Source organism: Centroberyx gerrardi, chromosome 15 (assembly GCF_048128805.1).
Source record: "Centroberyx gerrardi isolate f3 chromosome 15, fCenGer3.hap1.cur.20231027, whole genome shotgun sequence".
Lineage (NCBI taxonomy): Eukaryota > Metazoa > Chordata > Actinopteri > Beryciformes > Berycidae > Centroberyx > Centroberyx gerrardi.
Genome location: NC_136011.1, coordinates 3,481,342 through 3,497,951, shown reverse-complemented (window position 1 = coordinate 3,497,951; position 16,610 = coordinate 3,481,342). Strand labels below are relative to the sequence as shown.

Here is a 16,610-nt window from a genome sequence, read left to right as displayed (position 1 = left end):
AGATTAATATTAAGACCTGGCATCGCTGCCCATAGGGGCCCTGCTATGGTGTTTTCAGCCTCGACCTCCACTTCTTTAGCGTTATCTCTCTTATCACACAGAGAGACAGCGGGTTTTTGATTGACTTACCCCTATTTGACTCCAGCTGATTTATCTAACAGGCGTGCCATTACCGCTTAGGTATCATCAATCACATGGTCCTAAAGCATTTAGCGCTGCGTCATAAAGTGTCCTATTGATTCTTTTGCTCTCGACAGCGATCTGATGTTTGCCTACATGCATCATTAAGGAAACGCACTTGTGTTTGCTTTTGTAAATCCTGCACCTCTGGACCTCAAAGTCACATCAAAGAGACTAGAGGTAGAAGTTGTGACACTGAGGATAAAGTACTTGAGGAACTCCAATGCTTCTAGATTTGGACTTTTGGGAGTTTAACGCAAAACATCTACAAACCTCAACATACTTGCTCTGACTCAGTTGTAATGTATTAGCGTGGTGCAGAGTTCTGAACTGTGATCATTCAGTGTGTGCGTGTGTGTGTGTGTGTGTGTGTGTGTGTGTGTGTGCGTAGAGTCTTCACTAACTGTGCTCTGACAAAGTGCAGAGGTGGCTTGGGCACTTCTAGAAGAGTGTGCTGTTTGCATTAGGCTGTCTGATTAGCACATGGGGCATTTATACTCCCAAAGACACACAGGAAACACACACACACACACACAAATCACACAAACGTATGTATGCGTATGTAAAAATGCATATGTATATGTTTGTTTCGGGCTTTTTCTAGGTGATGACAAACCGGTCGATGAGTTTTCCGTGTGCGGCGAACCTAATCTTCTATGGACTATGCATATGTTTGTGTTGTTATGTGTGTACTGTATATCTGTGTGGGTGTCCAGCAGTCGGCGATGGCGTGGCTGCACCTCAGCACCACATATACTTTACAGCGTATTGGGTGACAGGTCCGCGGGGAGCCGAGTGAGGAAACCGGGGCAGAGGGAGACTGTATTTCTCGCTTTTCCGCACCTCAAAACCTGGCCTGCGACTCGCACCGAGCTCCCGCGCCGAGAATGCGCGCCAGGCTCCTGCCGGGCCCGCGGGGGCCACTTTGTGGCTAATTGTAAATGTTAAAGGGGGCCACTCGTAGGGCGAGATAACGGCGTGTTTGGGGGGGCAGGTCGGGGGTCAGTCAGGGTGTTTCGGGGGTGTTTTTAAGGGCTTTTTCTTAACTTGAACACCTGTTGAGAATTCAGCCTCCCAGTTCGAGGGGCTGTGAGCCTTTGTCCACGCTTAAATTTGTTTTTTAAAATGGGAAAATAGGTGCTTGTAAAGGAATATTGCTCTGACGAGGGTTAGACCATCAACTGTCGATATGATGGAGGTGAAGATATGATTTTACTCAACAGCTTTAGAGGTGGCAGACTGTAAAACCTGCAGTGAAACCTGCCTCGCTCTGCCTTAAGGAGCTGCTGACCCACCTAAAAGAATTTCATCAGTCTGGCTTTCAATGGAGAGTTTTAGTGTCCCATGATGGTGTAAATGCTGTTTCAGAGGCTTTTCCACTCTGACAAGAATACAATTCTTGGGGAAACACTGAATCCTTGTAAGTTTTTGGAATTTTTTGGCATGGAAAAGGTCAAATTTGAATGTACTGAAGATCTGTGTAAAACATTGGATAGCAGCAGACATACAAAGCCTACAGAGCCACATGACCAAATGCAGATGAAGAAGTCTTATTTGTAACTGAGAAAAAAAACAATTTGCTCCAAATGGGACTGGAAAACAGTGGGAGCTAATTTCAAGATTCACATTTTCCATACGGGAGGAAACTCGCCGTCGGTTGAAGGAGACAGGGACGTGGATTCTGGTCAGTGTTGTGTGTGTCTCTCTACAAAAGGCCACATCTGTGGTCGTGTCACATTAATAATGACTATTTATACACGCAGACCTAAACAAAGAGGCGGGCTGCGTCGCCTGAGGCCCGTTTGGAGACGAAGAGGGGGGAGATTCTCCTCATCGGACCCCGCTGAGGAGCTCCAGAGCCTGCACAGTTTATTGCCAACCTGTGCATATCATGGAAACGCATTGTCCCCGTTTTGCCACACCAACCTTAGTATTGTCTGTGTCATCTCGACTACTTCATCCCATGTGTCTGACAGGTGTTTCTTCTTGAATTGTCCTACTAAAGGCTCACAGCACATTTCCCAGTGTTAATAAGTGTTAATGTGTCTGTGACAATTAGTATAGAGAGAGTTGTTTGTCTCTTATGGGTGTGGACTGGTAGAAAATACTGGCATAGTGTTGCTTTTTACACTTTTTACACTTAGGCTGTTACACTTGAGGTCCAATTCATTAAAACCCTAAGTTATGGTAAAGTCCCTGCATCTAATATCATTCACCCACCAAAACTTCCAAATAGACTAAATTTCTGGGGACAAAGTGGAGCATTGATTTGCGACTGACAGATATTAGACACATTTTTAGTCTTTGGTCCTGAATGCTCCCTGGTGATTTTTGATCTGGCATCCAAACAGATTTCTCACAACTTTTTCTTGATCTTTGCTATATATTATAATGATAAAAAACCTCAATATTAAGTGACAAGTGCCACACCTTGCCATACCCAGTTTAGACACCCACGGTTAACACTGGAGCGCTTTTGCCTTCCCCGCAGCAGGCGCATTGATGATGGGCTGAGTGAAAGTGGAGGGAGGGGGGGGGGGGATGATAAAAGTTCGGCCAAAGCAAACAGGGGAAGAGAAAACAGCGTCCCCGCGGGACTTCAATCACACTGGAAGAGCTTGTTGGTGTAGCTGTGGAAGTGGTCAATTAAAGGGCAGCACCGGGGCGTCTTTCAAAACAACAGATGTGAAAGGCCGGGGTGAAGCCGCTCAGGTTATTATCTCATGCCTGGATGATACATTAAAAACATAAAACTTGCCAGTCAACGCTTTAATTAGATGATTCTCCCGATTGATGGCGCAAGAACAGCACTTGCATTGCTTATTTCCCTTATGAATAAGTTCATCGGCTGACAATATCTATTCAATCAAGTGATAAACCTGCTGCAAAACCTCTGAAATGATCCACCATCACCTCAGCATGACATGAACAACTGGTCTAATTCGCGTCCTACAGGTTGAAGCCTATAGAGCCCTTTTGGAATGAGCAAGGCACTTTAATAGCAGCATCTATCCCACTTGAAATTGTGCAATATAACATATTTCTACACTGAAAATGGTTAGGCAAACTTTAAGTAATAGCCAAACTTGTTACTCTCTTTTTATTAATTAGGCAAATTATAGGCCTAATTATCGATAAGCTTATTGTAAAGAGTGAAATTGGCCTGAATGGATTTTTTTCTGCCCATCATCCTGACTCCATGCATATTCCAGAACTTTAGGGACATAGTTTCACAGTGGGAAGCGCTCACCTCCTCCAGAATCTGGTCCAGCCGTCCCATGATAACGGGCTCCACCTGCTCCAGAGACAACATCCACGCGGAGAGCTGCGTGTCCCGCTGCCGCTCCAGACTTACTATCCGCGACTGCAGCTCCGACGTCCGCGCAAAAACCAGCACGCAAACTCCAAGGGACAAGAGAGATAATGCGAAGCAAACGCCGATGCCAGACAATTCTCTCCAGTTTCTCCAAAGCGGCTTTTTGCACGGGGCGCCGCAAGTCCTCCCCGCACTCGGTTTCCCGGTAACTCCCCACTTCTGATCCTCTTCCATTTTTTTTTTTAATTTTTGGACTCAAAAATGCCTCTATTCGGGTTTTATCCGCCTCGAAATCCAATTACGCACCAAGAAGAGAAAAGGTGAAGAGTAATAGAGCAGAAATCCTAACGACCTGCAACTTTTTTTTTTGGTTACTGCCTTGGGGAGGGCAAACTTTTGCAGATGTCCTCTTCTTCTTCTTCTTCTTCTTCTTCTTCTTCTTTCCAAATGTCTCCAAACTACCTGGCCGCTGCCTTCAAGATGCGCGTCTATATCAAATTCAGAATGCGCGACATTCTGTACATGTGAATCAAATCGAGTCAGTCATGATCCCCGTCTGTGTTGCTGTGCGCTGTGCTCCGGCTGTTCCATTAAAGCTGCTTGTCCTCCTCAGAGCGCTCCTACTATCTGCGGGCAGGTCAGCAGTCAGTGCGCGTCGCTGAAACCCGAGCCTCTCTCTCTCTCTCTCTCTCTCTCTCTCTCTCTCTCTCTCTCTCTCTCTCTCTCTCTCTCTCTCTCTCTCTCTCTCTCTCTCTCTCTCTCTCTCTCTCTCTCTCTCTCTCTCTCTCCTCCTTTTGCTCCGCCGTTGCACTGCTCCGCTCCTCCTATGAGTGGCTTTAGGTTAAATGTTGGGGCGGGATTCATGCCCCCCTCCCACCTCACCCCACTCCCCTCTTTGATCCGCGCACTTGGCGAGGGATATTTTTAGGTTGCGCACAGCCAGGACGCACAGTCACCATGCACCGCCCGACGCTGACGGTCTCGCTGTCAGTCCAAAACAACGCAGTCACTTTTCTGCCTTTTTTTCCCCCGGATTCAGCTCTCATGTGCTGAAGTTGTTGGGTTTAGTAAGTGATCTGCTTGTGCGCACTGTGCAGAAAAGTGTGGAGCGCCAGTTGAAATGTATGATGGGTGATGTAGTGGTGAAGAAAAAAGGAGGGTAAACTACTGTATGATCTCCAGTAGGTGATCATCATAACGCAAACCATACACCAATATCAATAACAATTCATTATGATTTAAGAAAAGCATTGTTTTCAGTTTTTTATGTTTTTATTATGCTTAAAATTCCCTATCCCCTATTCAGTTTGATATTACTAACTATGATTTATACTTTGATGTATGTATGCCAGCCTAAAAAGGTGGGTAAACTTTATTCCTGCAAATATTAAAAGTTGTAAACTCTAGCCTATATTTCTGGAAATACAAAGGTGGGTAAACTTTATTCCTGCAAATATTAAAAGTTGTAAACTCTAGCCTATATTACTGGAAATAAAAAGGTGGGTAAACTTTATTCCTGCAAATATCAAAAGCTGTAGACAATATTTCTGGAAATAAAGTGAGCTTAGGTGGGTTTATCGAACAAAACTCTGTAACTCTGTATTCAAATGTGTTAACTGAGCTTTAGTTTTATTGAGTGAGCTGGTTATCTCACCACACAGAAATGAGGTGATATAGCCTACCCACCCAAAAAATACATATGATGTACTGCCAACATAAACCTTTAATCGGCCTCTCCCATTCAGAGATAAGAGAGTCATTTTGCTGTATATAGCATAATATTATCACTTATAACAGTGATTCTCAACCTTTTTCATATCAAGGACACTAATATAGTTCCCATTAGGGCCACGGACCCCCATTTGATAAGATTTTATCTCTCTGACCCAAATCTGAGAATATTTTTATTGTCAGATATGATTTTGTCCAGAATCCCATGACTCTCTGTATTGTAGGTAGAGAGATAACAGAGAAACTATGATCAAAATAGTCATTCTTCAACGTTCTCTAATTGTATTAACTTCTTGTAAATGAAATAATGGTGAAATTTAATAATTCACCAATTTGCTGGGGACCCCCTGGAACCCCCTCAAGGACCCCTGGTGGTCCCCAGATCCCACGTTGAGAACCACTGACTTATAACACCAGTAGAAAGTCATGAGACCACAGATCACCTTTTGAGAACATTGTTATCCCATGGGAAGGCTTTTGTTGCTGGTATATTTAATGGAATACTGCATGTATGCTGGTTAACAGTGGAGAAAGGAAAACCGAATATCGAAACAGAAAATCATTCTTATATCTGCCAAACTATAGTGAGTAAATTTTACCATTTTGTATGCCAGAATTTTTACAAGCATTCATTGTTTCCCCTCCAAAAGCCTCTGAAACAACATTTCATCACTGGACACTAAAACTCCCATATTAGGCTTAGGCTGATACAATATATCAGGCCGATATTGGCCCTTTTTAAGATATTGGATATCGGCCAGTCAATATTTTCTGATGTGATGGAGGTTCCTCCCTGACCACAGCTACAGATAAACAGTCTGGAAAACCTGACATGACATTTGATTTTCTTTGCACATTTTATTAATTGTTCAGTATGTGTTTTGTAACTTAATCCCTCATTTAAAGGCAGTAGTGTATCCTAGCATTTCCCTACCATTGAATAGGTGTGGTGGGTCAGCTGCTAACCCTAAAAGAATTTCATTAGTCTGGGTTCCAATGGAGAGTTTTAGTGTCCCATGATGGTCTAAATGCTGTTTCAAAGGCTTTTCCACCCTGACAACAATGCAATTCTGGGAAAACACAGTGTACTTGGAATTAGCATGAAAATGGTCAAATTTACGCAAAATAGTGGCTAATGGCGACTTCAGTCTAAAAAAAAGGGGGAAAAACCTCCATCAGACATTCTGAGATAGATGACATTAACAGGCCAACATCGGGTTTTTAATATACAGATAATACAGATGATATTTCTAATGAACCACCGCTGGAAGGAGCTGCTAGATCTCGGGTCTGGTCTGAAGTTGGGAGCTGAATTCCTTCCCTCCCCGGTTGCCCGGTCCTCAGAGGGTACCGGCCGGTCAGGAGGAGAAGACAAACAGCCCTCCCTCTTTGATTAGTTTGCTGGGGTTGTTTCACCCACAGTCAAATAACAGTGTTTAGGTCAGCTCTAGTAGCCTTTGAAGTCCTCCTCTCCCACCCCATTAAAACCACAGGCTCAACACAGACTGCTGGATTCTGTTTGTGCCACTCTTTGTTTGGCTGTGCCTGGTCTGTGTGTGTGTGTGTGTGTGTGTGTGTGCGTGTGTGTCCACTAGAGTTCAACCAATATATTCGGCCGATTTATTAAAAATCTTTTATCAGCCCGTCAGTGTGGTCCACCTCTGATATGATGGATACAATGCTGTTTGTTTGCATATTTATTGTAGAATTGAGCAATACTACACTGGCTGTCTATGGGAAGACCTTAACCTGAACTGATTCTAATGTAACATTTTGATCAGATTCCACACAATTACGCATGAATATGTTCATCATATTCTTGGGTTTCAGTGGAGAGTTTTAGTGTCCCATTGTCTAAATGGTGTTTCAGACGCTTTTCCACCTTGACAAGTATAAAATTCTGGGGGAAACACTGAATGTTTGTAAGATTTAACAAGTGGTCAATTTAAAGATAATGAATATTGGCGAATATTGGCTATTGGCAGATTCAGTCCATCATCACAAAAACCGTTGAACCCTAATGTCCAACCTTATTTCTGAACATACATCTATCTCTACTACAAACCTCTAAATAAGATAAGATGCTAGTTCAAAACATAACAGTTTAAATGTTGATGGCTATTATCATTCAAGTGCTATACTTTTTATTATTCCTTATTATTATTATTATTACTTTTTACAACTCCATCCCCTGTGTAATGTCTGTAAAGGAAGATGCTACTAAGACTGTCCAATGATTTTGCATGATGTATGTGTATATCTGTGTAAGAGGGAGCATGTGTTTGTGTGTAGGCTACATTTGGAGTTTTAGAGTTTCCATGATACAAAGAAAAGAGATACAATGACAGATTTTGCAGGTGACATAAAAAATTTGATGGTTTAAACAAATATCTCAAAAGAAACAAAGGAAGAATCAAATTGACAAATTAATACACAATTGAAATGACATGAGAGATGTAGTGTGTAGAGAGGTAGGGTGAATGCGAATGAGAAAACACCGCAAAAGCTACATGCTCATTTTAAAATGCGTGTATTGTGTTTGCACTTTCTGGTGCTGGAAAGGGAAAACTGTAGTCAGCCTGCGTCATTCAGGAAACGCGAGACTCAACTAGTGTTCGACCGATATATTAGTGTTGTGCAGTGTGTGAACGAACAAATCTTTTTGAACAAATCTTTCTAATGAACTGAGTGTAGTGAATCACCACTCTAAAGGTTTGTGTAACATTACCATACGCTTGCATGCGGGTCAACACAAAGATGCTCTTATCTCTGCCCTATCCTGTCAAGCTAAAAAATCCCACCTCATTTGAGCCACTTAAGATGCCATAGGCTGGCTCTATAAAGCAGCCTATCACAACTGAGTGAGGATGAGGGGCAGGAACTGACTGAACTGACTATAAACAAACTGCTGACTATCTTCCACAGTCAGTGATTTGAATCCTTGTACTGAACTGAATTAAACGATTCAAATCAGCAAAGTGATTTGAAATTATCACCACTATGATATATGGGTCAGATACTGGCCTTTTATTAAAAATCAGATATCATCCACCTCTGAAATGATGGATATGATGCAGTTTTGATTGATGACATCTTTACTGTAGAATTGATCAATAATACTGTGGTTGTCTGTGGGAAGCCCCTAACCCAAATTGACATTTTGATCAGATTCCACCCAAGTATGCATCAATATGTTTTATAATAATAATAATTATTATTATTATTACTAGTAGTAGTAGTAGTAGTAGTAGTAGTAGTAGCAGTAGTAGTAGTAGTATTATCCAGAGTTTCAATGGAGACTTTTAGTGTCTCACAGTCTAAATGCTGTTTCAGAGGCTTTTCACCCTGACAAGTATAAAATTCTGGGGGAAGCAGTGGATATATTTAAAAAAACAAAAAAAAACAAATGGAATTTGTTTGGCATGCAAATGTTCATATTTAAAGATATTGAATATCGGCACAAGGTTTCGGCAATCAGCTATTTGCCATGAAGAATTAACAGCTTGCTTATAGTTGAGCATCTGTGTATCATCTCCAGGGCCCTTTGCATATAAAGGTTTGGCCAGAAAGTGCATCATTTGCCATTAAAAAGCATCTTAAAACTGACAGTGTTTCAGGGTTTGTGAGATGGCTCCATGGCAGCAGCATGTTGATTAATCCGTAAAATTGAAGGGCACACCATTTTTAATAATGCCAGCGTTTGTTTGCTTGTAGTGCAGCGACTCCAACTGCAGTTTTGCCATAAGATGACTCGACGGCCAATGAAATGAAAATGGTCGACCTCAAGTGGTGGCTTGTCTAATTGCGTTTAAAAAAACCCACACGGGTGGTTTTGATTATGGCAAGAGTCTCAGGCCGCCACAGAAGGGTTTTAAAAAGCTAATAGAGAATTTCCTGTCTTGTGTCTTTGCACTGTAATTGTAGTCAGACCAAGAGATGGCCCTTCGACTGTCAGCCACATCTTAGGACACCATGCTCCTACCAAGGTTTATGACGATGGGTGGATGGGCCGGAATCACTATGTAATGAACCCATGTGCTGCAAGCGCTTGTAATTACGGCGTAGCGCTCTGTGGCCAGCTGGCTTTGTGATTCTCCAAGCTGAAAAACACACTTTGAAAATGATCCTCAGAAAGAAAGGTACATTTATTGCAATCATGGGATTATATCAAATTAAAAGTGACTCATCCTACTGCTATAACAGCTGTAATAGAGATTGTAGCTGTAAAATGATTCAAGAATGAGTTTACCACTTGTTGTCGCGTAAATCAGAGCAGTTAGATGCTTCAATCTGACTTGTATCTATCTGACCTTCATGGACCCATCTACATACCATCTCAGCATGGCTTTCCTTGTCTATAAACATAAAACTGCAGTTCAAGTTATGGGCTACATCTAAAACATCCATTGAGATTCAGTGCAAGGATAAAATTCCAAGCAGCAGCACCGAAATATTGTTATGCTATGAAATGTACTTTTTATGCATAATTTGAGTGGATTACTAGCTACATAGTGTATGCTAAAGTGTTAGCATGGAGCCTCCTATCACTCAACATAGTCTATGCTAAAGTGTTAGCATGGAGCCTACTATCACTCAACATAGCGTAAGCTAAAGTGTTAGCATGAAGCCTACTATCTCTCAACATAGGTTATACTAAAGTTTTAGCATGGAGCCTACTATCTCTCAACATAGGTTATACTAAAGTGTTAGCATGGAGCCTACTATCTCTCAACATGGTTTATGCTAAAGTGTTAGCATGGAGCCTCCTATCTCTCAACATGGTTTATGCTAAAGTGTTAGCATGGAGCCTCCTATCACTCAACATAGTTTATGCTAAAGTGTTAGCATGGAGCCTCCTATCACTCAACATAGTTTATGCTAAACTGTTAGCATGGAGCATCAGAGCCAAAAAGCATATGTACATGCAAAGTTGCATGTTTAGGTGTGTGTTGTCATTTTTGACAAACATTTGCTAAAAATGTGTAGTATACACTTAAGTAAATACTCAACATTAACTATTCACATATTTCTCTCTCTCTCTCTTTCACACACACATTCACATTCACACACACACACACACACACACACACAGCGAGAGAGAGAGAGAGAGAGAGAGAGAGAGAGAGAGAGAGAGAGAAGGCAACCCCAGTAGCAGAATACAGCTAATTCACAATGCCACACACAGCCTTATTCCTATTATCCAGGATTCGCTGTTGCACTCTTGAAAACTTTGGTGTGTGCGTGCATGCGTGCGTGTGTTTGTGTGTGTGCGTGTGTGTGTGCGTGTGTGTGTGTGTGTGTATGTTCTCCAGACAGGATTTGTCTGTTGGCAATTATCTACCCCTACCTACTAGTGTGAAAGAGAGAAACAAAGAGGAGGTGGAAGAGAGTACAATATGTCTTCATCCCCTCTTCTCCGCCCCTGACTGGTCATTTTCCTCCAAGGCCCAGTGTTTGAATGGATGTGTCTGTGAGAGCCACTCATGGGTGGTAATGGGTATATCGTCTAAGCCAGGGATTCATGGATGTGACAGTCTAATGAAAACATATTAGAATTCCCACCAGAAACAGGTGTCACCCAATTTGGGTCCAGACCAGTCCAGTTACAGAAACAATGGTCAATATCAGTTCAGCCTATTAGAGAATCCAAAAGTCCACATAAACTTCTAAATAATGTCATCTCTTTGTTAACACAGGAACACAGATGGAAAAAACAGCGCTCTGCTTAGGTCGACATATGTTGACTTTCTGTTGACTTCCTCTTTGCACTTCAGGGGGCATTGTTAAAGAAGTTGTATAACGATTGCGTTCATTCTTGGTTATAAAAAGGCATTGCCTAATCCTAATTTGACTAATTTGGCCAAGCCATATGTAATGAAATTGACAACAGGCTCGTCGTACCCCTTTAGGGCCAACTTGGAGAAAATTTCTGCTAATGATCACTGCTAATGAACTGCGCTCTGTGGTGTGTTCACACTTCATCTGGAGGGCCTAGCTCACTTTCATCTATTTTGAATAAGCGTAAGGGAGGAAGTAACAAATTACAATTACTCGCATTACTGTAATAGTGTAGCCACAGAGCTTGAATGGATAGAACGGTTATTCCCATTCAAGTCAACGTTGATGGTCTGAGCGGCGGTCATTTTTATGTGTATCGTTGGGCTAGCTTTCAGATGAACCGACTTAAGGCAAGACGCTAAGTGGAGAGGTTTTGCAGCAACAACCAAAGGACCTTCTCCATCACCTTGCTGCCATGGATTGCTAATATGCTAACATGCTAATAGAAGAGCTAGTGAGAGAAGCACAATCTTTGAAAATGCTACGTTAACCTTGTGGCTGATGTCAGCTTTCAGTTGCGTTTTGACAGTTTGCTAATCGTACAACAGACACATCTGCACAGTTCTCAAGCAAGTGTGACTTTACAGCCTTAATGCCCAGACTTGCAGTTAACCCTTAAAATTCCATAATAGCCATTTTATGCTGTACTAGCCAAATTACCATGACAAACAGTGGACGGACCACTCTATCGATTCAAGTTCTGTGGGAGTAGCATTTTTGTATTCTTTATTTGCCTTTACAGAGTACACATTTTGTAGGCTTTCCATAAGCATTGCATCAGTAATGTTAAGTTAACTAAATGCTCAAATCTATTCATGATATTAGCTTAGTTAACATCCATCCAGCTACAGAAGCCTATTATTGGTTTGTGTTAGCCTGGTTGTTGTCTAGCTAGTTTGCTAGCCTTGCTAGCTCGTTGGATAGCTAGTAACGAAAGAAACAGCACTGTAGTCACGTTATTAAATTTTTTTTAACTGTTTTAATTTTTGCATTGCATGGGAAAGATCATATACAATGTCTGTTTATTTTTGAAGCAACCCAATAACTTTTACTCTGAGTAGGCTACATTGTAATGAGCTACCTTTTATTTTTACCTAGGTGGATTTTTACACCAACATTTTAATTCTACAATGGAAAATTACAGCAAATGAACATTAGGCTACTTCTTCTTGAATAGGATATTTTGGTACTCTTTCCACCCCTGTCCTTATTCATTGTATTCATTGCATAACAATTCCAAATACTACATAAAGCGGTGAGAACACACAATCTTGGTTTTTGACGAATGAAGAGATGATTTGGTAACAATAGTTAAAGTGGCACTCATAAAGGCATCATAAAGAATTATAAGCACATTGTGAGTGCATGATTATTATAATCAGATATAATAAACACAATACGCAAACATTTTATCGGTCAACTGTCTAGTTAATGACATGATATTAAACTGAATGTAATTTTCTGATGGATATATTATATCTAGGCTGCGCATGCTCTAGTAGTTTTTATTATATGGTCTGTATGTTTATAAATTTTAAAACTCAATATAGATGATGTAGTTAAGTTTACTTTTGTAACTAGGCTATTTTAGGCAAACAACCACATATCCAACCACTGATCAGGGATTTAGCTGCTACACAGTCTTATAGAATTATAATCTGTTTGTAATGCAACACAAGGGTTACGTATGATGTTTTTTTAACACACTATGAGCTGTGGTTTTTTTTATTGTTTTTTTTTAACAATATTCTCCTGATTCACTCTGGACCCAGCACCAAGACTGGATGACCATAAGACTCTCTGTTCTTTGTAATGAATGGTGCCATCACCCTGTGTGGATGGGTGATGCTGTTTTCCTGCAATGGAGGCACAATCTGTCTGGAGCTTCGGGAAAAGAGGAAGGGAAACATCTCAAGGTCAGAAGGATGTTCGCAGCCCCCGAGGCAAAATACCACTAATCACCTGCAGAGACCTGTCCTGTTAAAGTGGACACATGTGTCCAGGCTAGCGTGCTAAGTCCATTAGAGAACATGGAGAATGAGAGGGAGTCGGGAATCATTTGTCTTTGATTGGACCACCATGAACGCCACACAATAAATCACTGAAAACTTTGATTCTCATGCTGGCAGTCTCTGCCTTATAATTAGGTTCATAAATTAGCTTTAATTAGGGTAGTCACGCTTGGTCGGATTAGTTAGAATTAGATGGAATTGTAGCAAGTGTAGATAGATCTTTTCTGCTGCAAATTGGGAAAAATTGAATATATACCTCATATTTATAAGCATACTTTTCACACGAAGCTTGAAATACCTTTGCCAAACCTCTCTGGATAAATTACATTTCATCAGGGAGACTAACTCTGGTTTTAGAAAGGAGGTATTGTATGCACATGCACTTTTTCATCAAAACTCACCAGCACTCAGGCATGTGGTGGCAGTAAACGCACCCAAACTCACTTTATCCACCTTTTTAGCCTGACGTAAATCTTTATCATGTAAATTCATAGTTTACATCACAGTAAGTAGTATCAAACGACAGTCAAAAAAAAATGAATTAATGCTTTCCTGGGGTGTTATATGAGGATGGTGTCTTTTAAGGGAAAAAAAGCATAAATCAATGTTGGTTGACAGACGATACCAGCGTGCATCCTTGTTTTATCCCTCACCATATTATATCATGATAGATCTGTATCGTCATAAATACATATTAAATACATTTTCATTCTTGCTGTCTTCTGCTGATGTGTTATTTCTCTGAGGATTGACACTCTTCAAGCCCTTAGATGGTTTTTAGGCTTTCTCCTACAAACTGCTTTGTAAATTTTCTATATCTTTTTTAAATTATTTGTGAATAAAACAAACAATTACTAAATCGTTAAAGGCTGTTTGCAAACAAATATGCTCATTGGAGTCAAGAGAAATAGAATACTTGACAAAAGAAAGCCAAGGGACTTGTGTGCAAAAGTTAAAAAAAAACAGCAACGTTAAATTTTTGCACACAAAAGTGCCTTAGCCTTAGCTACCTTTTTTTCCAAATAAAAAGGAAAATATAATGATTTTTTGTTTCTATTGGTGGTTTGTTGCCACATGATATATGATATATACTGGCAAGGCAAACAAACGCCAGTTTTTCTACAATCAGGCTTGCCAGTTTGAAGTTTTGCATGAAGCATTTGCTGAATAGGCCACAAAGAGAGCATCAATCTTTCTCTTTTCCGTTAATTCGCCTCTAATCAGTTTCAATGAAACCAAATAAGGAGAGGAGCAGTTCAAGGCCTCGCAGAACACAAGGCACCTTCCAGAAAAACTTAAAGTGGTTTTTCATCTTTTCCTCCAATCTGGTTTACCACAGTATCAAGCAGCTGCGGCTTTTAAATATCAAAATTACAACCTCTCTCCTTCTGCACTATGTTATTACACAGTGGGACAGTCACGGGCTACACTTGTTCAAAGAGGCACATAATCCTGGATGGACTCTAATGAGGCTGTGTTCTCTCAGGGCTCGTCTCCCTGGCTCGGGGTCTCTCTCACTCCAACTTCTTCATCCCCTCTTCCTTTCCATTCTACACTCTAGTGTTCTGTTTATCTCTGCCTCTAGCTCACTCTCAGCATGAGGTGAGGCTGATCCATGCGACTGGGCTTCGGCGGTTTGAGTCCTCACCCCAGGCCTCTGGTGGTTTGTGTGGTTTTCTCACTCTTCTATAATTAGCCGCTCACTCCACCCTCAATGTTATTTTCTTTTCGGATATTAAAGTATTGCTGACATCCACGTCAAATAAATTATAGGCTCTCATCTGCACTTATGGTCAGGTCATTTAGTTTTTCAGTGAGCTGGACACTTGCCCCTTTCAGCTCCACATCCTTCAGACTGGAGGCACCTGCCAGGCCTTGGGCTGCTCTGCCAGCATGCGAGCTCCAAGTCTGTTTTCAGATTGGCACGTCATCTGCACTGAGCAAACTGGAGAAAAAATATGGATTTTCATTGCATATTTTTTATTTTTTCGTTTGCTGTTGCTGCCCATTTCACACTCAAAGACCTGAGAATTTAGCTAGAGGTTGTCAGCATTACTTCAGACAGTACATGAAATGGTCTAAAATGTGTTTGTTTTTGTTTTTTAATTTTCTGGTAGGCTATTTTCATGAATAGGCTACAACTCCAACCTTAATCCCAGGCATACGATTCATTTTATAATCCAGTGACAGATAAAGAAAAAAAATCTGTTCTGAATAGCAAGAGAGAAATGATTAAAGGACTAGACAAGTTTTTCATAGATTGTTCTGTTGGTCAACTTATCCTGTAAGTGATGTGACACAAAATCATCCATGTGTCCCTTGTAGATTGTGAGCTCATTATCTTTAGCATACACTATGTTGAGTGATAGTAGGCTCCATGCTAACGCTTTAGCATACTATGTTGAGTGATAGTAGGCTTCATGCTAACGCTTTAGCATACACAATGTTGACTGTCAACTAGCATCAGCTCAAAGTAAGAAGACTGACCTTTTAGTATTAGAAAAATATCAGTAATATAAGATAAGATGGGATAAGATAAGACAAACATTTCTTTATGTTGTAATAGTAGTAATATCGGTTTGGATGATCAATCGATAGTGTCTTCCAGTCTCTTCTGTGTTCAGCCACAGGTGATGGGGACAAGATCATGTGTTGTTAGTAGTTTTTATTATATGGTCTGTATGTTTATAAATTTTAAAACTCAATATAGATGATGTAGTTAAGTTTACTTTTGTAACTAGGCTATTTTAGGCAAACAACCACATATCCAACCACTGATCAGGGATTTAGCTGCTACACAGTCTCCCACCACCTTCAGTTTGTATAGAAACACGGAAACTAGCCCTGCTAGTTCAAAACAATGTGCCATTTTTGTGACATATTTAATGAAAATTTTACCAATCTCAAAAAACATCCTGACTTGGACGCAGAATTTCTTACAATTTAGCTTTAGAGCTGCTACAAGTTCTCATTTTCTCACCGTTATCATATAGATAGTTTGTGGCCTACTCATAGTATAAGCTAAAGTAGCATGGAGCCAACTATCACTCAACATAGTGTATGCTAAAGTGTTACCATGGAGCCTGCTATCACTCAACATTGTGTATGCTAAAGTGTTAGCATGAAGCACGGGAGCTGACTGTCTAATGGAGACACATGGATGATTTTGGTGTCTATGTTCTTATCACCAGTTTACCAACGAGACAATCTCCCTAAACCTTGGCGTATTCCTTTAAGGGATGACTCGACAAACATGTGGCCCTCTCACTAAGGAGTACCACATGCACGGCTAAGGACACCAAGTGCTTATTAGATGCCTTTGGTGTCATCCTCCTCCCAGCAACCCCATTTCTCCCACTCCCTCCCTCCCCCTTGTTGTACCCTATTCACTTTGAGCCTGGTAAGGTTAATAATGTGTAAGGAAGGACAAATTAGAACCAGCTAGCCTGAGGTTTTACTGTAGAAAGTGGGGAGTCGTCAAACGCAGATGTGGAGCGACAATCTCTTTAATGACGAAAGAAAAACAAGCCGAG

At 40.9% G+C, this 16,610-nt stretch overlaps 1 protein-coding gene across 1 annotated transcript in view; it reads right to left on the bottom strand.

Annotated features, from left to right (window-relative positions):
* The window catches only part of col13a1 (collagen, type XIII, alpha 1), a 106,852-nt gene extending 103,122 nt beyond the window's left edge, over positions 1–3,730 (bottom strand). The window contains exon 1 of the mRNA XM_071901924.2: positions 3,431–3,730. Within this exon, the coding sequence (XP_071758025.1) occupies positions 3,431–3,730 (300 nt within the window). The remainder of the gene's footprint in view (positions 1–3,430) is intronic.
* Positions 3,731–16,610: the final 12,880 nt, after the last annotated feature.